The sequence below is a fragment of the Ptychodera flava genome, chromosome 12, assembly GCF_041260155.1.
Source record: "Ptychodera flava strain L36383 chromosome 12, AS_Pfla_20210202, whole genome shotgun sequence".
In the NCBI taxonomy this organism is placed as follows: domain Eukaryota; kingdom Metazoa; phylum Hemichordata; class Enteropneusta; family Ptychoderidae; genus Ptychodera; species Ptychodera flava.
In genome coordinates, this window is record NC_091939.1 from 37,452,635 (window position 1) to 37,475,811 (window position 23,177).

At 36.3% G+C, this 23,177-nt stretch overlaps 1 protein-coding gene across 1 annotated transcript in view; it reads left to right on the forward strand.

Annotated features, from left to right (window-relative positions):
• LOC139145779 (uncharacterized) overlaps positions 1-21,888 on the forward strand; it is a 300,693-nt gene extending 278,805 nt beyond the window's left edge. Inside the window, exons 47-51 of the mRNA XM_070717084.1 lie at positions 2,186-2,257; positions 7,182-7,801; positions 8,162-8,329; positions 12,974-13,218; positions 18,998-21,888. Coding sequence (XP_070573185.1) covers positions 2,186-2,257; positions 7,182-7,801; positions 8,162-8,329; positions 12,974-13,218; positions 18,998-19,645 — 1,753 coding nt within the window. The 3' untranslated portion in view covers positions 19,646-21,888. The remainder of the gene's footprint in view (positions 1-2,185; positions 2,258-7,181; positions 7,802-8,161; positions 8,330-12,973; positions 13,219-18,997) is intronic.
• Positions 21,889-23,177: the final 1,289 nt, after the last annotated feature.

Here is a 23,177-nt window from a genome sequence, read left to right on the forward strand (position 1 = left end):
ATCGGGTTCGAACCCACAACATACGGCAAATACGCAAAAAAAATCATGACTGCGTAAACTAATACGCATTGAGAAATGCTGCCACATGACACGGATGTACTTGGCCCGTACTGCATGCATTGCCTGAACGTGGTTCAATGCAGGACAAAAATAGAACATATGCACCTGCTTGCAAGTGTCATTTATCATGATATTGCAACATTTTAGACTTTAACGGACCCGCAACTTTTTATGCAACATTTTATTTCATCATCACAAAGCATCATGTCAATCAGTTCTGTACAGACAATGACACTACAGATGCAAAAAATTCGAGAATCCATCGAGTCTACGTTGTTGGTAACACAATACAGTTAATGATCATTACGTTCAATTGCATGTTATTTGGAAAGTGTTTACAGGTGACGATTTACACTCTGTAGGGTTGCATTTTGAGAGGTCCCGCTGGACTTTGATCAGTATCTGCTTTTTGTTGGCCATTGAAAACACTAATTTCATTGTCAGAAAGTATTTTCTTTGAACATGAAGTCATTAGGCTGCTCAACGATCATATATGAGACATGCATATTGGCATTGCAAGCGTTCAGCTACTATACCTTAGAGCCCCCCAGGTTATTGTTTTTTGTTAATAGAGCATGCGCATTAAAGGAAACCCCCAAGTTCGACAGAAAAGACTGCCCAACTCACTTCAGATACCGATTCCCATGGACACTGTACGTGTTGTTGATACATTTTACGCAAATAAAAACTAAGTTGCGTAAAATCATACGCAAGTTTTTAAATTGTAACGGAAACGCTGGGGGTTTCAGTACTCAGAACTGTGTCAGGTGCGCAAACCGCAGTTGTCTATATCTGTCAAGTTGATGATCTTATGCTGATTTGCATTCATGGTCCACCGCTACGTGACTTTGATGTTGAACAGGCTGTTGCAATATTCAATGAAAAACAGGCTAAAGAAGTAAACTGTGATCAAACTGTCAAACTTATCAAAGACAGTAAACTTTGTGATTTTATCCATACACGGTTACATTTTGTCTGTTCTGAGTTTACCATTCAAAGTGTTACATTGTGTCTGTTTACGGAGTTCAGCATTTCGTGTTGACTAAACTATTTTCATTGACGTCAACACTGCAAATTGCAACATGCAAATTAGTAAGGATGCATTCAAAAGGGTAGAGGATGCAATTTTGAGTTCTACTGCGTCACAAGTGACACAGCAAAGAAAATATTAGCGCAACCAGTGGCAACCACTGATGTACTGATCCCATTTTTTTAATCACCAGGTACTTCCAACATATGTTCTTTTGCCTATATGGCACTTCTGGACTTGGAAACTGCAGTTACAATCACATTTGTAGACTTTTACTGTTGCATAATTGACAAATTTATATTTTACAGGAACTATGTCATTAACAATGACGTGTTATGAGAAGATACAGATCAAAAGATTTTGATTAACAATGGGAGTCTGAGTGTCATCAGTGCTAGTCGAAAGAGTCACAGTCATCAGTACTAATCTAATCTTGATTTGTCTCAAGCCATTATACAGACATATCAGGACTGTTTTCTTGCAAATTTGCCACAAGGACAATACTCCATTATATTTAACATTTTCAGCAACATGAGTTCAGTGTTGTTCTCGAGCAGCCATTTTGCTCTGATTTTTCCAAGTCCAAAATCATTACTCAAACGTGCCTTGACCGAATTCATTTGAAATGACAATATATCTAATATGGCTGCAGAGTGGCTGTTATGTTCTTTTTCATACCAACTCTCATAACAGATAGCCACATCTATTACCCAACTATGATATAAATTCTGTTTATACCAATGGACCACATCAACAGTGTATATATACACATTAATACGAGGTTAATACTTTCTCAGCCATTTTTCAGATATGTTTTGTATTAATGTCATTTCACCATGATTTCCCTCAATGGTTTGCAAATTTAGAAACCATGCAGGACTATGTCATTTAAGATGGCTTTTTAACATGATGCAAATTACTTCCATGTATGCATGTCAAGTGCAAGGCACGGAGGTTGTTTGTAAAATTATACATGAGTGCAGGTGCTATTGTTCCAAATATGTAAAATGTAAGTTATTTGAGTTGAGGACATCTTATTTCTTCACACACAAACTAATCATCCAAGTGGATAATTTGATATCACTTCTTATACAGGGATATACGAGTTGGTGACTTTGGAGCGGGAAGCCCAGATCTTTTTGATCCTCTCATAAATCTTCAGTTCTTGTGAGTATTCATATTCACTATAAGAGGCACTCATAACAGGATGCGCTTTGCTAAATGCTTTTTGCCCAATATCACATTTTTGCGAAAATTAGTCTTCAATTACCAGTGATTTGTTATCCAAAGATTGAAATATGTAAGATTTATGTTTAGCAAATTCCTAACAGTGTGCGCCGGACAAAGTGATTTTCCTCACGTCTGTTTTACTGAAGCATGCACATGGAGATCTATGAAGTCCAACATGACTGCCAAAATTGGCCTATCTTTCTAATGTGTACAGCGGCCTTCACATGCTTTAGTATAGGAAAATCACTTTCTCTCCGGTGCACACATTGAGAACTTTGTCTAGCAAGGCAAAAAATATCAAACACGTTTGATATTTGCTTAACTACTTGCGAGGACAAAAATGCATGAAAAATCATAAACTAGCTGAGCAAACAGCCTCGAATGAAACTTTGCTCAGCTAATTTCTCTCATGTGCGGCAGGCCTTAGGTTGGATGAGTGTCATTTCATGCAAATCACTGGATTTCCTGGCTTCCTTTTTCTCCTGTTTTCAACATTTCAAAGAATATATAATTTCTCTATTCCTTGGTCAAATTGTGGGAAATTTTCCAATTTCATTCTCAAAATTCCATGCAACAAAAGTACAATCATGCAAGAATATGCAGATAACACAAAAGAATCGTACTTTTTAGTGCTCACATATACAAACTTGAGCTATTGTTGCAATGCCATGCCTGTATGTCTGTCTGCCTGTTAAAAATGAGGATTATGTTATCGTCAATGACTTGTCTTTTACTAAATGGGAGAAACACAGTGCCCTTTGTGATAGTTTTAGAAAATAGCGTTTAGGATACTGCCTTAATTGCTACCATTGATAAGAAATTATATAAGAATTCATAATTTTTTACCAAAAATTGCGCATACTAAACAACACGCTGTACATATCAGATTTCAAAAACTATCAGTCTTGTGATTCCAAAGTAGCTTTTTATCAAAAGCAGAAGAAATTGCTACAACAAGCAACCTTACAGTGAATGTAGCTCAGCTGTGTTACTAGAGAATAACTATTTGTGACACGTGTTGATGAAAGTACGGAAATAATTGAAAGCTTATTTAAGTGGCTTGACAAAAAATGGCAAAAATAGCTGCAAAAATACACAACTGAAGATTTCATCATAATTTAAACATATCACATTAAGATCATCCCTAAGAACATGTAAACCAAAGCTATCAGATGAGAAGTTTTTTAGAGAAACAAATTTTTGACCAAAAATTCCAAAATTGCCCAAAGTACAACATGCATATTTCTGCACAATTTCAAATAATATAAAATACGTCATCCCCAGCTATTGGACCTGCAGTTTTGAAGAAGATTTTTGAAGATATTTTGACCACAAATGACAAAAATTGCTTTAAAAATAAAAACTTGCATACTTTATCATAGTTTGAACAATCCTGAGTCACGTCATCCAGTGGGACCAGTATACCAAATAATAAAGCTGTCGGACCAGTGGTCATGGAGAAGATTTTGTATCATCAACGTTTTTTTTTACCTAATTTGCATGCTTTTGACATAATCATTAAAATGAAAATAAAGGTTTGTCCCAAATCCCCCATACACCTTCGCTCAAAATATCAATAAGTGCAGCATTATTCAAGTATGTACAAATAGCATATTTGACATTTTTAACAGACTTAGTCTTTTTAAAACAAGTGTAAGGAATCATTTTTGTTCATTTGTATGTTCTTTGTTATTATTCTTTGCGTCAAATTTGTGTTTGTCTGTATTTTCATGTATATTTATGTTTTGCGGAACCTGTAATTGGATATTTACTCCTGATAGTTATCTGAATAAATAAATAAAAATAAAAAGTATGTCCTTCAACATCAAAAATTCGCAATCCACTGCGCCTTTTAGCTTGGTATTTAGTATGTGGATGCTTCCCAGGCTATAGATGGGATTTTGTTCAAATGAAGTTTGCATTGTCCAAATTATGCAAATGTGCTTTAAAAAATGTGAAAATGGTCAAAAATTAATAACTCAAGAACCGCTGTTTTGATTGCTTTGAAAATTAGTGTGCAAGTACCGTAGGTAAATTTTCTACAGTTATATGTATATCATTAAGATATCTTCAATTTTGTATTTTTGCTGAAATTTTTGATTATATTTCTCATTTTAAGTAAAAATTATTCTTCTCTGAAAGCGCTTGCCAAATTACTCTCAAATTTCGGTTGGATTTGCAAGTGTGTTACCCTTCTAATTTGTTGAAATTCCCACAAAATTGGCAAAATTACTGTTCTAGGGCAATTTTGTCATTTTAGGTCAAAAAACCATAAAAAATCTTTTTCTTTATAACTGATGAACAGACAGCTTTTATATTTGGTGTATTTATGCCCAGGGATGACAATATTTGGATATGTGGAAATTGTACTGAAATATGCAAATTTTTATTTTTAAGAAAATTTTGTCATTTTTGGTCAAGAAAACTTGTTCTCAAAAACTACTTGTCTGATAGCTTTGTCTCCTTGTGTACAGCATAAAATTGTGTAATGGCTGTATTTGCATGTGTAATTTCACTTCCACGCTCGATTGATGTAAAAAAACTGATTACAAAATACAATTAGCCGTTCAGTAACTTTACACTACCAATTTTGATTGTACGATGTATATGTAACATTATTTTAATGAAAACAGTTTGACGAACAACTTGGCCGTGTTATAAACATGCTGAAACGTAACAGCGGAGGGTATACATGCGACCGTCAAAACACATTGGGCAACCCATTGTTTAAGGTTGAGTTATTGCAGGCACTGGCAGTCTTCAAAAATTATACATTTATACTATACATCAAAACGTAACCATGGATATTCAGTCTCCCACTGCTCTTGGTAGCCTGTTAGTGGTTGTGGACAGGATTTCTTGGTAACCGGTGCATTATCATCACGGCTCACGGCTTCACCATGGTGCTGATCCCCTTTTGCATGTTGTTGTATCGGCAACAACAGGACAATACGTCATGGATATTGACATGGGTTAAATTTCACTGCGCTTCTCCGTCTTTTCCATGTTTGGTTGCCAGGAAGTCTTTCGAGTGACCCTGTGAATCTTTTTTTTCACGGACTAGTGGAGCAAAGTTGAAGGAAAATTGACTTACTTGCTTCAACACCATGCTGTGCTGCATGTGTACTTGATCAAATTTTGGAACAGCGAGAAGCGATGATCATGCACGGTTAGCATTTAGTTTGTTGCAACATTTCTGTCAATCACCCACTCTTAGTCATCAGTTTCAGAAATTATCGCTCGTCTGAAAGTTAGCAACGTAGTTCATAGGCACAGCTGACATGATAACGTGCCTTTGAACTTTGATGCCGATTTTTCAGACTATGCCCAGAGAATCCGAAACTTTCCACACAAAATGAATGATTGACAGAAATGTTGAAACAAATTTAATGTCAAGCGAGCACTCATCTCATCTCATCTGGTTGTCACCTAAGCTCAGTCAGGGACAGTGCTTTCGGAAACATTTTACTGTTATCCTTTGCATATAGAAAACACATAACAATGAAAACAATGCGTGTAGAATCAATTTCAATGCTTAAATACACAATTTATTTGCGTAAACGCGAACACTACAAAGTATGCATGTATGATGAAGGGGTTAATACACAAAGTTTGGTCCATACCATGTGGTATTCTCGTGATGTGTCCGCATTTTGACTCGTTCCTGTGCAACTCGTCAAAATACAGACACATCACTCAAATGCGAGGCAGTATCGACCAAACTTTGTGTAATAAAGCCTTATTATCTGTCACTCAGTATGTAATGGATGTAATATACATTCCTGTTCAGCGTAAAGCTGATGGACTGCTTAACCTTAGGATATTTCTCCTCCCTAAGTTTATCTTAATTCCCTGAAGTTCTATCAATCATGGCATGGCCCCTCTTTATATTTTCTGGTATATATATATATATATATATATATATATATATAATATATATATATATATATATATATATATATATATATATATATATATATATATATATATATATATATATATATATATATATATATATATATATATATATATACCCAAGGCCAGAAATTTTCTCCGTACCCAGTCTGTAAAAACTGAAATTTTTGACTCTCCACTGTCAAAGTTTTCTCCCCACTCACTTGTTAGTTTCTTAAATTGCCCACCTACTGTAGATCTGCACACAAATACCTATTTGCACAAACAGCTTCATTGGCTGCACCGGATAATACATGATAAATTTTTCAATTATCCTGTGAGAATATTGAAGATGTCTTACAAATCACATTGACTGGCCGTATTTGGGTAACAGCATTATGTTTGATTTTGCTCAGGCCTTAGAGACTCCCAAACTATTTCCCTCAGCCTACGACTGTGTTATAAACACACTGTTTATCGGGTGAATTTTTACTTCCATGGCCAGTCAATATGTGTATAATCTACCTTTTTTATATAATTGTTTTACAATTTTATGTGTCACAATTATTTTACTTTTGAAGATTGCTAATACCCCTTTGACACTTTTGAACCTTATTTTAATTATTTTTCATTGTAATTTCTTCTCGTCAAATGTTTTGAAAAAACAAAGACAGTTTGCTGAAAATGCAACTTGCACTCAAGTGTCCTCTTCAGCATCAGTTGACCTGTTACTGGAAGTTGAAGCTTACGAACCCTGAAATGATTTTGCCCATATTGATCATGTAAAATCAAACATGATAAGTCTCCTTCAGATGGAGTTTCAAATGTACCATTAAGGCTAAAAGTGAGTTTCTTTAAAGTATACTTGGAAATAATTCATACATCATTATCACTTGTTCAACTCTTGCACACAATAATATACTGTATTCTAATGCTATGTATAAATTATGTTGCTTTTGAACCTAAGGTACACAGATAGATACAAGTACTGTTGTATAGCAGAAAGTCAGAAGAAGTTAGAACTTTGTACACCACCTCCAGACCAGTTCTCATCATGTGAAGATCTAATGGAGAACGAAGTATTACGTGTGTGCATCTGGATCCTTGGATTACTGGCATTTATTGGAAATTTATTTGTCATTGTTTGGAGAATTTCTCAAAAGGAATCAAATCGTGTACACTCTTTCTTTATTTTAAATCTTGGTGTTGCTGATTTCTGCATGGGAGTATACCTTCTAATCATTGCTTCTGTTGATATGTACTACAGAGGGCGATACATAGGTTATTCTGATGAATGGCGACACAGTGAACTTTGTCAGTTTGCTGGATTTTTGTCTTCCTTGTCCAGTGAAGTATCAGTTTTTACACTGACTGTCATCACCATTGATAGGTTCTGTTGCATTGTGTTTCCTTTCAAGTTCAGAAGATTACGGCTTGAAACTGCTTTACAGATAATTGCATGCGGATGGATATTTGTTGGAATACTAAGTTTTATACCATTGGTTGGAATTCCCTATTTTCATGGCCAGTATTATGCTCGATCTGGAGTGTGTTTGTCTTTGCACATTACAAGTGAAGAATATCCAGGTTGGCAATATTCTGTTGCACTTTTTATAGCAGCAAATTTCATTTCATTTATGATTATTTTATTTGCCTACATTGCAATGTACATCACTGTCAAACGGACCAGACATGCAGTTGGATCATCACAGAGTCGCAATGACATTGCCATGGCTCGCAGAATGACATTAATAGTTCTCACAGACTTCTGCTGTTGGATTCCCATAATTTTAATGGGAGCTTTGGCACTCACTGAAACTGTCACCATACCTGCAGAAATGTATGCCTGGACTGCTGTCTTTATTTTGCCACTTAACAGTGCAATGAACCCCATTCTGTACACCATTTCAACAATACGCATAAAAACCAAACAAAGTTCATCTTTAGATGGTGCTGCTCCTGGTGCTGGCAATGGATCAGATCAAGTTCAGACCCTGAAAACTACACTTGACAGCGGCATGATAAACAGACGTTGCCAATATTGCAAACAGAAGACATCTGTAGACACAGAAACAGCAGCTGTAATGATGTGGTCAAGGTTGAATGATCTCGAAGGTCAGTTGCAATATGCATCGCACTAGCACACAAGTACGCTGAAACATTTGGGGGATCGATTTATATGTGTTTTTGAAGGGAATGGCTCAGTGTACAGTATTGTGATGCTTTGCCTTCATTGTAACTTTGGTAGTAAGAGTATTAAAGGATTATCAATGGATACATCAAATTAAAAAAATAATATATATTCCATCACACTCGAGACACATATGCTAGATTAGAGAAGGGCAGTTGAAAAACCTAATGTGAACAGCAACTGACCATAGGTAGAAATTGTCCCTCAGGGGCAGCTACCAGGCCTCTAAAATTTTTCCAAATCTTTGCTGGGCTAATACTTTTTGGGACTGATCATTTGGAAGCTCTGCAAAGCTAAGCTCTCGCTGCCTTTGTTTTTAAAACAAAATATTATAACTTTTTCTCCATACATTAGGACAGAGATGGCAACCATTTTGAATTAGGCAATTTTTTCTGTAGTACAGAAAATTTTCAGGATAGCTACTGATTTATTATGAGAATGTTTGAAAGCTTTGTTGAGGAAACACTATAAACACCAAAGCAACCAAATCTTTGAAATTTTGCGAACTAGAATTGTACTGAGTTGCAGATCTGAAGATTGTTCAAGCCAAATTGATCACATGACAAATATGCAGATGATCAAAACAAATGTAAATGTTGGTTTTAGAAAAAATTATTTCCTCTAACACTTTGAAATTTTGTGGAAAGCTTTCTATTGTGATGCAGATTTTGGTTTGTTCAAACTGATAATCATGTGACTTTCTAAGGAATACAGAAACTTTCAATACCATCAGTAGAGAAACATGGGGCCCGGGGGCACCGACGTCCTTTGTACCTCCTTACTGTTTATTATTTGCCATAAATGTGAAATTTGGCAAAAAGTCAAATTGTTTGGACATAAATGAAAGTTATTTGAACTGGTTGGTTACTGCTCCAGCATAAGTTCAAGTGTGGATTCTAAGTATCAACAGCCTTGATATGTGTGAAAGTGAATTAAGAATAAGAGATGGGACATTTGCTTGTTACACTCACCACACTTGTACTTAGTATTTGGAGTGTACACCTATCTACAATACAATGATAAAAAGTTTGGACTCTGTAGGTCAACAGTGCATCTTTAATGTATGAGACTAAATAAGCTTACCCCTCAAGTATGTATAGGCCAAAAACAATATTTAATTTTGAATTATGTGGTGCAGGGAAGGACATACAATATGGTGAAAAGCAAACTAAATATAAAAACTGAATATACAATTATATGGAAATGTTGTTTCACAGTCATGAGTATCTGGTGTGTGCCGAGAGACAAATATTAAAATAGGACAGTATCATCCTGACCACAGTTTGTCTGACTGGTTGTTTCCTTCTGATTTTCTGACACGGTGATAGGTACAAAATATTATGTTATTCACGATAGTTATACAACATAGCTTGCATTTTGTTCAAGTAGAACTGAGTTTTACATGTAAGATAACTTTCTCATAAACTGTAAATTCTGGCTTCTGGCAGCTCAAACGTCGCAATACTACATTTTTTGATATGATATGGAGTGACTTGCACACATATGCAATATGCAGTGACAGTCGATATATTCATAGTAAGAGTCTACTACATTCAAGCATAGTGATGTTGACAACTACATGTATGCCAATGCACGATTTCAAAGTAGCCAGGAGGAAATTCTAATGGTCTTTTAGTGGAAATATAGGTATTAAACGACAGTGAAACAAACAATATTAGATATCGTGACCTTGCTTAAGTGCAATCTCGGATCATGTATGATCTGATGATCATGCCAAATTACCAATACCATGTCGGATCATGCCGTGATTCTGAAGTGCGCGTAAATCGGTCAACATAAGCACACACTGTCTTTCGCGATCAAAGTCAACAATGATGTCAAAATCAATGCACAACTGTCGAAATTACCCAAAATAGGCAACAGAAAACTAAAAGTTATCGCTGTGTCCAAAGGACAGTACATCAACATAAAACGATGCTAGTTTGTTATGACATGGAGGTAGAAGGATAGAGCGTTCCCTCGCTCTCACCCAGCTATTAGTACAGGGGCCGCCGGTGGGATTGCCTCGCTAAGACAATGGATTCACCGGTACTGGGGAGTACCGAGTACGGAGGCCATCATTCTTCAGTCTATCGAAGGAGTGTTTCGTGCCAAAAAATACATGACAGCAACAAAAGTACCATCACTGTGAACTTCATACTTACAAAACATCATCAAATAAACCTAAAAACATTAAAACGTCAAAATTCGCACAACACCGAGGCACAAGATCGCGTCGGTTTGATTTTTCAAAGTCCTTGCAAAACAAACGCTAACTTGTTATATGCGCATGCGCATATTAAGGGTAGACCCATTTGATTTCGGGGGGGGGGGGTTATGCAGGAAGTGGGTATGGGAACTTTTTTTTGGTCAGAGAGACAGCATTTTTTTATTTCAACTGTCAGACCTGCATCAATTTTTTTTATCAAATGGAGTAGCAGTGCAATTTTTCAAATTTAAGCCAGTGTTTCACTATCACAGGATGGTTTTATATATTCATTTTACATTCCAACAAATGAAAACAAAATGGAAAGTCTAGTATATATACAACTTTAAATTATAGAACACTTTTTTGGCAAATCAACAATGATCAGTACTATACCTGCTTTTCTTTAAAACAGTCAATTCCTTTTAAGTTCTCAGGGGAGATGTTATCTTTTGTGGTCAGAGAAACAAGGCTCACACATTGTATTTCATTATATTTGTTGTTGCTCAATTTTTCATTGTCAACTTGTAATCTTTCTAACATATTCATATTGAGAGAATAATGTATTGGTTTTAACACTAGTTTATTGACTCCTGTCTTGTGTTTTAAATTTTCACAATTTACAGAAGTCAAATAGTCCCATATAGATATTGCCTGTACCATTGAGATATTGCAACAGAAATCCTGAAATATAATTTCTTGGGTCAGAAAAGGGAAGGAATTAAACATATAGTGCACTGAGGTGTCAAGTAGTGAATGCTTATATCATAAGTGCTGGAAAAAAAAACACATAAGAATTACTTGTGGTAAAAACATTTGCGCTGCCTCTGGCAGCATGCTAGCAAACAATAAATGAGAATGAAGTTTCTAAAATTTTGCTCTTTTCAACTGCATTGTGACAGTTCCTTTTTTATTTCTGTCTGTTATGAGTATTTTTTTTTCTCAAGCCATTACAGGCATAATTCTTTTCTTTTATTTCACCTGGTGACATTTTTTTTTCTCAAAATCCTCCATACCCCCCCCCCCAGAAATCAAGTGGTTCTCCCCTAAGTGAGTCCCTGACCTGTACGGGCCAGTGGATTACTTCCTCAGTAGAACTGATATGCCTGCCGGTACCGGTGTTTATCGCCTACGGAGGCCATCATTCTTCAGTCGATCAAAGGCGCCTTTCGTACCAAAAAATACACGACAGCCGCAAAAGTGCATCACTGTCAACTTCATAACCATAGAACATATTGAAATACACAGTGAAACGTTCACAACGTAAAAAAATGTGCCCAGACCGAGAAACAAGATGGCGTCCGATTCGATCAGACTCAGATTTTGTCCTAAAGTTGTGCGCATGCGCAGACGGTAGCTTTTACAAAAGCGAGTCAAAATCAAGTAAATATAAAATAAAAATGGATAAAAATATTGTTTAAAAATAATACAAGGCATGTATCACCAAATTTTGAACATTTCTGACGGAATTTCAACTATACGAAAACCCATGCCAAACATCACAATAATCAAATCAGTGGTTTTGAGGAAAAATTGAAAATAGTGGTTTTCACAAAAAAGCTAAAAAAGTGACTTTAAAATGATTCAATCAAAAAAAGAAAAAAGACCGTTTGAGATACATGCCCAAGTGACCACCAGACCAAATTTCAGAAAAAGTTACTGAAGCGTTTCTGAGATACCTGCGTCCACAGCATACGGCCCACTATGTTGGGCATATTGGGCCGCGCCATCACATTAGTACCCTGTGCCCACAGGGCACAAAGTACTAAAAACAAATTATTGCAAAATCCTCAGAAATGAAATCTTCCATTAGGCCAGTTCTAGCATTCAAATTGCCCATTAAGATAAAAAAACAAATTCCATATTAAATGAGTATAAACCAACAAGCAAACCTTGTACTATTTTCACTTGGCAATTATTTATTGATTGCATTGTGTATTTGGAAACAATGATCCACATTTTATCATACTCTGAAAATTGGTGTATATCCATCATCAATATGATCTGGTTTCAGGGACTACACATGTGTATAACCTCATCACGAAACTTATGGTTTGCTGTTTATATTGTTGTACTTACATGGGATGATACACAAAATTAAGTGTGTTCCCATTGTTAATGATGCACTTTTCAGTCTTATTTATTTCACCCCTCATTTGACTGATTCTTTTGCTTGGATTTACATTGAAAGAACCAGGCAATATGGTTCAATATAAGTCACTTAATTTTCTTGGGGGGAGGGGTTAGGGAGAAGTTTACAATTGGGATTTTAGTTTTTTACCCTTCATTGAACTTTTGACGTCGCCCCTAAAGATTATTTACATCATACCTTATATCTGCATGTTTCTTTCTAAATTTTCAGGATACAATAACTTACATTTGCAATATTTGAAGGAACTTCAATGCAGCCAGGTTATTCCCACAAGAAATATGGATGCTATGATCTTGACAAGATATTTGTGTACAACAGAGGGACATGGATTAAGCATTTCACACGTCTACAAGATAGCCAATGATGTTGCAGAAGGATTAGCATATCTCCACAGTAACAAGATTGTTCATAAATCAGTGGATGAAGACCATGTTTTGATAACTAGATCTCCATTGGTAAGGGTATGTTACATTGCAATGTCAGTAAACAGCGCTCATATGACACAACAGCTGCAGATAGTCTCAAAGCATGCATGCTTAGCAGTCCGGGTTATGTCCATAGAGAGGATATTACGATTGACCAATCAGCGAACCTGCCCCCGCCAACGTCATGAATACTTAACCATGCAAACCTTGGCTCGTACATTGCAACGAGTTTGGAAGTTTTCGGCTTGATTTCGCCCTTTATTTTTAGCACTGGGTAGTTTTTAGTTGTAGACGTTACGCACAATGTTCAGTGCGGCCGAGATGGTGACCGACACAAGTGGTTAGTACATTGAAAATTACTTATTTGGATGAATTTCTTGGCCGGGTACGGCTCCTAGAAATCAGCGTTTGACCCTTGTAAATCTACAGTAAGTTATTTGTCGCCAAATATCGCCTATTTTTGGTCAAATTTCAATTTAACCTTGCCATCTGCAGTATGCAGAATTTTTCAAGCTTTACAAAGATGGGTCAACTGTTTTAGTCGGTCATCGGAGCGCGATGGAGCACGATTTTTTCGATCACCATGCGTTTCCCGGTACGATTGACCCTTCGCTCAGAAAAACGCGCCCCGGATCAATCGCCGAGAAGTTAACCAAAAGCTGGAAAAGAGAACGAAAAACGTCCAATAACTCTTTGTCGAATATGGTCAAGGGTAAAGAAACTCAGAAAACTATTCCTGAAGAAATCTTACAATTTTTAACACGGTAGAACGTCGCCAATCGACTGGAGCTAAGATACTTCCGGGTAGCCAACAGTCTCACTCGATCGGTGGATCTGTCAGGTCATATCGCGATCTGAACAAAGTGAACCAACGTAACCTTTGACCCTTGTTACATATACAGTACGTGATTGGTTCTTGCCTTAATTTTATTACATATACGGTACGCCATTGGCTCTTCCCTACTATCCTCTATATGGACATAACCCGGACTGCTTAGTATGAATATGTAACACAGATTATGCCATTTATGGAGGTAAAAAAGTAATGATCTGAACTAGCCAACAAAGGTCTGATATTCGCAGGACAGTCATCATGAAGGGAAAGTTTGCTGCGATCAGGTGACCAGGATGACCTTTGACCTCAATTTAACAATTTTGCCCATAAATTAGTAACTACAAGTGCTACACCTTCATATTTGGTGGGATGAGGTGTCACATTCATAATGGCCCTCATTAATTATATGTCAAATGAATGTTAATGTTGACTATGACACTAACAGGGATGGTCAATGTTTGTTGGACATAATAATTCGGGAGAGTGACTTTTTTCTTGCAAACATTTTTGAAGGGTCACTTTTTACACGGATCACCATTTTGAAAAACACCCCCCCTCCCTCCGTATAATTTTTGTGAATTTGTGAACACACACATATCGCAGGTCACCACTTCATGCAAATAGAAGGTGCCGAATGGTCATTTAACAGTGTAGATGAATTGATAAAGTGAATTAGAGTGAAAATGCATCTATTACTAGCTTAAACTGTGGATTGTGAATTTTGAAATTTGGCACGTGGCTCTTGGCACATGGGACACGGCCCATGGCACTTGAATTAGGGTAACCCATTTTCTAAGCCCCTAGATTAGTGTGTTTTAGGTGGGTTTGTAAAATACAATTACTTGTAAATCAGAGACATGTATCTTTTGGATGGGTTTGCATGATAGAAATTTTTCTCTGTCCAAGATAAGTTTTTTTTCAGGTGCGTATGAATGTTCCCAAAATTTTCAAATCCAAAAATAGTGTGTTTCAGGGGGGGTTAGAATGATCAAAAAATTTACAAATTTAATTCAAGAGTGATGAGTTTCAGGTGTGTTAATCAGTTCAAAGGTGGATGTGCGGTACAGTCCCCTTTGCGTGGCATGTTAGGTGCACCCTGAGTGCATCTATAACCCACCTTAAATATCCCCAATGCAATTCAACCCACTAACTACCAGAGGTCCATATATCTTTCTTTCATGAATATGACTTTGTTTGTGTACCGTCTATTTACTGTCTGTTCTGTGCTGTCGTGTGTCTATGTTTACAACTATTGTCTTGCGAATTCTGACCTACTGTCATTGGATTATGGATTGGTATGATTGCGATTATTTTACCAACCGGAAACACCCTCACACAGGAAAAAGAGGTTGGTTACGGGTGCACCTTGAACACACCTGTAGGGCCAGGTGTGTTTGGGGCGTGCGTAGAAAAACTCAAGAAGATGCATCTAAAAAGACAAAAATTAAGCCCCTTAAAAGCTTAATTCTTTTTCTTTGTCATCTACCATGTCACTTTGAGACTTGCCCATCAAGTCTTCTGTGTGTTCGACAAATTTTTAAACGTGTAAAAAAATATTACTTAATTTCCGAAAAACAGCCTCAATGATTCATAATGTCACATCTATAAAAATAACAGACATGTGTGCAGCTATTTATCATCATATCCATAAAATGCTTCAAAAATAGAGTGAAAATGTCATTAAAGTGGGCAGTGAATAAGAAAACTAAAATATAAGTCCACAGTCACCGTAATTCAGTAGCAAAGTAGTTAGGGTAAACCACATCATTTTCCCTACTGTAATGGACCAGAAAAAATCTCTTGTGCAAAAATAACTCGTTCAAAATAGTCCACTCCAAGTGCATGAGCGAAACATGACAGTTGCACAATATTGTTTGAAGTTGCTGGTTCAGTACCATAATAATTTTAAATTAATGGATATTCAGTGTTTCCGTTAATGCAAAATCCTGCGTATTTTACGCAAAATTGTTATGAAATACGCAAAAAAAATCATGGCTGCGTAAACTAATACGCTTTGAGAAATCCCGCCCCATAACACGACATACTTGGCCCGCACTACATTGCCTGAACGTGGTTCAATGCAGGACAAAAACAGAACATATGCACCTGCTGGAAAGTGACATTTATCATCATATTGCAACATTTTAGACTTCAGGGCCCGAAAATTCTCGCCGCCTGACGCCCGTGACAAGTGAATTTTGAGTCCGGTTCTTTGAGTGTACCGCTTTCGATATGGCCGGCCGATAAAATAGCTCTGTTCTGCTTGGTTACAAAATGGCAAAATATTGACATAATATTTATGTTTTTTTCTTCTCATGAAATCATGTTACGATGCCTCCTCAACAGAAAACTACAGCTTACAATAAAATGTTGTAAGGTGTTGAAACAATTTACCCTCCTTCCTACAAAGTTACAATGTATTGAAACACTTTACTCTCCTTTCTACAAAGTTACAAATTCCCTGGTACTTGAAGCAAACATTGTTGCTGTTCGATACTGCAATCACGGTCCCTCTCAGTCCCTAATGGACGGACCGTGCTACAATACATCATGGACGACCATGAATACACTGAGGCCTGGCTTTGCCTCTGTGAGTCCCTCGTGCCGGTCGTCCTTTTTAGTCCAAGTTTTACCTACTTTGCTTGAATCAAAATTTGGCCTGCAATTACTCAGTTTGATAGTAAAAACCATTATTTCAAAGGAAACTTTCACAAACAGAGTCAGAATACAAGGGAAAAGGAGAAAAACTTGAGGTTTTCTGAAAGGTCAAATCTGGGTCATCTTATGTGATGTCATGAATGAAGACCTTTTAAGTACACAATTATGGTTCAAAAGAAACCACCTAGGGAGGTCTAATAGGTACAATCTTATGGTAAAAGGTAATTTCTTGGTGCTTTCCCATTTAATGGAATTTAGCTTGACTGTCAGTTTTAAATTAAATTTTATTAACAGTTATGGCAAAGGGAAATTGTCAACAGTAGTTGCAGTAAGCATATCCATTTCAAATCATCACATTAATATTTCTGCAGATTCCTCCAGTTTAATAATGTAATAGTGAACATCACCAGACATTTCTTGATGATATCAAAAAATCAAATGAAAATGTTCCTGGGCTACAATGTTATCATTATCATTAAAACTATTATTACTCTTTAAAACATTGGGAAATGAATTGAACAATATCATTGTGTCTTGTTTTAAAGGATTTTGACCTGACCCTTTTTGTCTCAAGAATAATACTTATGCTGAAGATGCTATTGAGCCTGTTTGATCACAACTATGACACAACACCACAACACTTGTATCTACACTGTCACTATGCTACCGAATGCTTTCTTCTGCATGGAAAATTTGTATTTGTGTAGCTAACAAAACCACATAAGGAGCTTGTAGTGTATATGTATGATAAGTTGTCATACTGTGAACACTGACTCAATGCTGCAGAAGTATTCTGTATCTGTGGTAATATACATTTCACATTGCTACCTGATTTTTAGAATTGCCACCTAATTATTTCTTGTGGCAAAAGTTTACCACTAGAAATGAAAAAGTATTTCAATCCCTTCAATGTCATAAAAAACACAGATAATTAATGTATTTAAAAACTAAACAAATATTTCTTTAATGTTAAAACTATCATGAACCACATACAAAACATCTTGATTTGTAAAATTAGGAACTCCTGAATGCCGAGAAAGCTGTTGCTACACTTGAGATCACAAACTGTTTAAAAGTTGTTCAAAGTGGCTGCAAGATTTTTGATTTGGCTAATGAGTTGGCTAATCATTTTGGTGACTTTAATAGGGGAACCCTGCAGTTTATGCACATACCATGTGGTAGCAGTAAACTAAATGATACTGAAAGTTTCACATGGGCACAATTTGACACAACACCGGTGGCCTATTATATACTTGCCCTTAGTGCACCTACCTGACTTGCCTATTTAACACAAGGTACACCAGGTCATGATGACACACAATGACAATGTACCGGTGTTGTTTTATTGAAATACACTACATGTCCCCCCAAAATTTAATTTGTCCCCATTAAGACCTACTATGGGTCACTGTGTCCCCATGCTAGCAAAAGCTGGCTGAAACACTGTGCATGTATACATTACATAAGATATTATTTTTGATACACAGAATAAGGACACAAATTTATCTGTAAGTTACAGCTACTGTTTCTTTACAATGACATGAATAAAACCATACACATTTACTCTTTAAATCATCTGAAATTCAGGGCAAGTGAATTTTTCTTCCGGACAAGTAAAATTGAAAATTCACTTGCCCTATGGCAAGTGAATTTTTAAAAAAAATTTCGAGCCCTGGACTTTAGCAGACTGCAACTCTTTATGCAACATTGTATTTCATCATCACAAAGCATCATGTCAATCATTTCTGTACAGACAATGACATTACAGATGCAAAAAATTTGAGCATCGACTGAGTCGACGTTGTTGGTAACACAACACAATTAAAGGTCATTATGTCGCATGTTGTTTGGAAAGTGTTTACAGGTGACGATTTAAACTCTGTCGGGTTGCATTCTTGAAAGGTCCCGCTGGACTTTGATCAGTATCTGCTTTTTGTTGGCTCTTTGAAAACACTAATATCGTAGTCAGAAAGTATTTTCTTTGAACATGAAGTCATTAGGCTGCTCAACGATCATACGAGACATGCATTACAGCATTTCCAGCGTTCAGCTACATACCTCGAAGCCCCTTAGGTTATTTGTTTTTTGTGAATAGAGCATGCGCATTAAAGGAAGCCCCCTAAAGTTCTACAGAAAAGACTGCCCATCTCACCGTACGCATATTTTGATACATTTTACGCAAATAAAAACCCAGTTGCGTAAAAAAGTTTTGAAATTGTTACGGAAACGCTGGATATTCTCGATAACTTGAATTTTGCTATGCAAAGTGGTACATTTTATGATACACATTTCTGTTTACTAATTCATATATTATAGGAACATCTTCCAATTGCCTTCATAATTGATATATCAAAATCAAGGGAAGTTATGGATACTTTTAGAGGAAACGAGCCCTACAACAGTGACATCTATGACTACGGATATCTTGTACTACGTCTCATTCAACATGTCTTACATCATCAGCATTCTGTTTTTGAGACAGTGCACGACAATAATTTCATTGACAATGAAGACAAGTACAGTTCTTGCAAGTCACCTTCCAGACAAGTTGTCAACCAATCAGAGATATGTCATTTCAATAATACCAACTATTATTCTGTTGGAACAGTTGTAGATAACTCTGCTAAAGGGAAAGGGACTGAACACTGTTATGTGATGCAGTACCATGTATCAGGAGCATTTAGTGGACGCTCCAGCAGTAGCATGGGGAATGGAAAAAATGTGTTTAGTGCCAGAGAGGAAGAAGCAGATACCAGTAATAAGGCAAAGTATAATGAAGAGGAACCTTGGCGTGAGTCATTGCAAGGACAGAATGATCTGAACTTTATTGTGACGGATTCTGAAGAAAGGAACAGTCTTTTATCACTGTTAACACAGTCATCAGATGAAAGAATTGATGTCAACTCGAAAAATATTGAACAGAAACAAATGATTGAAAAGGAATATCCAGTTATTTTCATCTAAGGTAGACAGGTTCTTGGGCATCTACTTTTAAACCACATTTTCACATTAAAAAAATGAGGTCACACAACCAACATACCATACATGTTATTGCTACATTGTCTTTCAGCTCCAAAGTCAAGAGAGAACAAATGTGTAATTTTTATATAATTAATGTAATTGAATGTCGTGAAAGAATTATTTGGCAAGGATGAAGAAGTGGCATGCTACAAAGTAATGACATCAAAATTGCCGTACACAACACTCATATGCCTCGTAATCGCAGCATTGACGAACTAATAACATTAAGATAAATAAAGTTCCACTCTCCCGATCACTTTCACAATTTCCGGCTGCGTACTGTTTTAGCTAACCTCAATTTTTGGATCCTACAAAACAATTGCAAAATACTGGTTGAACAGAAGATGATGACGTTGCTGGCACGGTATCACAGTATATGAGTATCAACACTGGTCCTACTAATTATTACTACTCATCAATTTAACCTTTGTCATATCCAATTACTGTAATCGGTTAATATCTCAATACCAAAAACACTACTAGTTATAGAAAGCTACAAACATGAGTCTGTTTTGCTCACAATGCCCGAGTCTGAAGAGCTGCTGGAGTGTGCAGGGTTTAGACAGGTATGTAAGCATATCAGATATCAGATATCGACAAGTAATGGGCACTCACAATTGAAGTGAGGGCCCTACCTTACAAAGTGTGAGCAGTATTGAGGGTGTGAAGCCCCTCTGAGCGAGTGATAACTAGAAAATAAAAACCACCATTTGCAAATTTCTGAGTAGTCTGTGTATAAAGCTCTGTACAGGTACTGAAATGCAATCTGGGACTGTTAACTAGAACTCCCTTTTTACCAAAACTGCAATCTGGGACAAATCCCAGATTGTGGTTTTTTTGGCCATCTGGGACTCAGGTTGTGGACCAGATTGTGTTTTTGGTTTTTTTTAGCAACGTAGTTACATAACTGAGGAAGCTAATCAACTGGAAGAGGCAAAAGTGATGTCATTTCTGTCAACAGCTTCTGTAAAACTAATTTGTCACACCAGGTGATCACACTGTGTTACGTAGCGACTACCACCACGAAAATACCTCGAGAAGGAAAGGAGAGATTGTGTTGTATACATTAAATGCCAATAAAATGGAAGTTAGAGCGTATATGTTTGTTTATTGGCTCACATGAAGATGCGAAAGCCAACGATGCATTTATGTTAGAACGTCTATGTTCCATCAGTTTTGAAGGGTTTTTGTCCTATCAGTGTAAATTACAAGATTGATGGACATATGCTATTGATCTTGCATTTGTGGTCTTAGTCTGACAAGTCGTTCTGATCTTCTTTTTACTATGCAGGGGAGGGATGAATTACGTTCTTCATTGGTCTAAAATATGTCAAAAAATATGAATTGTTTAGTGGATTTACGATTTTTTCAATGACAGTTAGTAAAATTATGAGCAAAACTTTCAGTTTCCCACTTCTTCAGCGCAATCATGCAAGACACGTCAGTCTGTAATTTTCTCATGTTAAGGAGCCATATAAGACCCCCTAGCCTCAGCCACAATAAAATGTTGCTATCGTTTCATAACATCAAATTTGATTTGTCGGGAGTGCATTTCTAGAAGTACTTTGACCAATAGAAAATTCCCCAACAAAACTGCTACACCTCTGTAAGTTTCATGGCGGTCAAGCATTCCAGTTAATAGGGAGCGGCTGGCCATTTTCTGTTCAAATCTTCCAAACGTAGATGGACCTAACTGTGTTATAGCAAGTAAGACAAGAGTGGAAAGAAAGCAGAAGGCTTAGAAAACACGATAACAGACACAAAGAAGCCCTGAGAGAATAGATAAACGGAGAAGATGGACAAGGTGCTTGGACTGAACATTGAAGGTTAGTACACATAGGAGTACCTGTAATGCATACTGTACATGTCAGCAGCGAGATGACTTTGAAAATCAAGCGGCTCAAATAGGTCACTCATCAAAGATATCTGAGACATTTAGTGAGCTATGTAATGAGACTGTGTAACGTGAACACCATGTTTGAATTAATACAACTACCGAGAGGTATTCCATGTGATTCAAGTGACACTATAGAAAGTGCATTGTAAACCAATTAGGAAGAACTTTTTCAGTAAAATCAATTTCCAAAATGATACAACTGAAAACCAGCTTATTTTCTACTATCAAAACAAGAGTTCTCTTTTAATGAACAACTTGCAGATTATATTATTACTTTATATAAACAAAGAAATACCTAGTTATATTTATTATTAGCTACTTTTATTTACTATATTACCTTATCTTTATTGGAGAAAAGCTTGAACTTATTTTTGTATTACATCCTATATTTACAAGCAAGCAATAAAATTTTATTATTATTATTATTATTATTATTAGGAATAGGAACACGAAGCCATTTCTGGCAAAGTCAATCAAAACGTTATAATTTGTACCATAATCTGGCGATGTTAGTGAATTTACATGAAAACATTGGAGTCATCCATATTTAGTAATAGTAAATACAGTATTTTTTGGCTTGGCAACAATTACTTATCACTGTTTATTTCTATTGTAAATTTTCACTTATTCTGAATGTTCGTGAGAGTGGGGGACAAGACTGGCACTTTCTACAACTGATAATGTTAATGAGTTTGCTGATTCATCTGTACAAGCTTTGCATTTGTATTTCTATATCTCATATTTTCAAGACGGTTGAATTGAATTCATAAAGTTTATTTTGACATGATGTCATGTCTACTTTTCATGTAATATTGTTTGCTAAAATCAGATTTCTCTGTCAGATAACTCTTATATGGCATTAGAATGACAGAGAACTACATGTCATGATGTATGAATGGTGCAAATTGGGAGAAGTTATATAGGTTGCAACTCTATCACAAAAGACAACAGTTACTGTTGAAACATGCCCAAATCAAGGACAATGGCAACTGCTGTCTTGCTTCAGCTAGAGACAGTGCACATTTGTAGATTTGTCTGAAACTTGTGAAAGCTCTGTTTGAACCTGAGATTTGATCGAAGGATGACAGTTAAGGTGTTATTAAATGAAATTATATTAATTTGTGTTTGTACCGTCATTCACTGTAGTCCATACAAAATTGATGTTGCTTTTTCCTAGTACAATGTCTCACTTTGCAAATTCCCAGTTTACTAACAAATTTTGAAATTTACTAAAACTTTTGAGACTGAATTTATAAATTTACTAAGAATTTTCAGAAACCAGAGGAAACACAGGCATATCAGTGCCATGGGTTATCAGAAAGTCCATGGAAATCAAGCAGGTTGTTCTTACATGAACATCGCTGTTTGGTGTGTTGATTTGTGACACACTATGCTAACATGTTTCAACACCCAAAGAAACATTTGCTACTTTGTAGTCAATACTACATATTAATCACAATGATGTAATTTTGTATTGGGATATCACAAACAATGTTGTGATCATCGTAGTCCAGCTGTTATGAGTAAGCATGTGTACTTGGCTGGGCCGATCGAGTCTCTGCAAAAAATCAATTCACT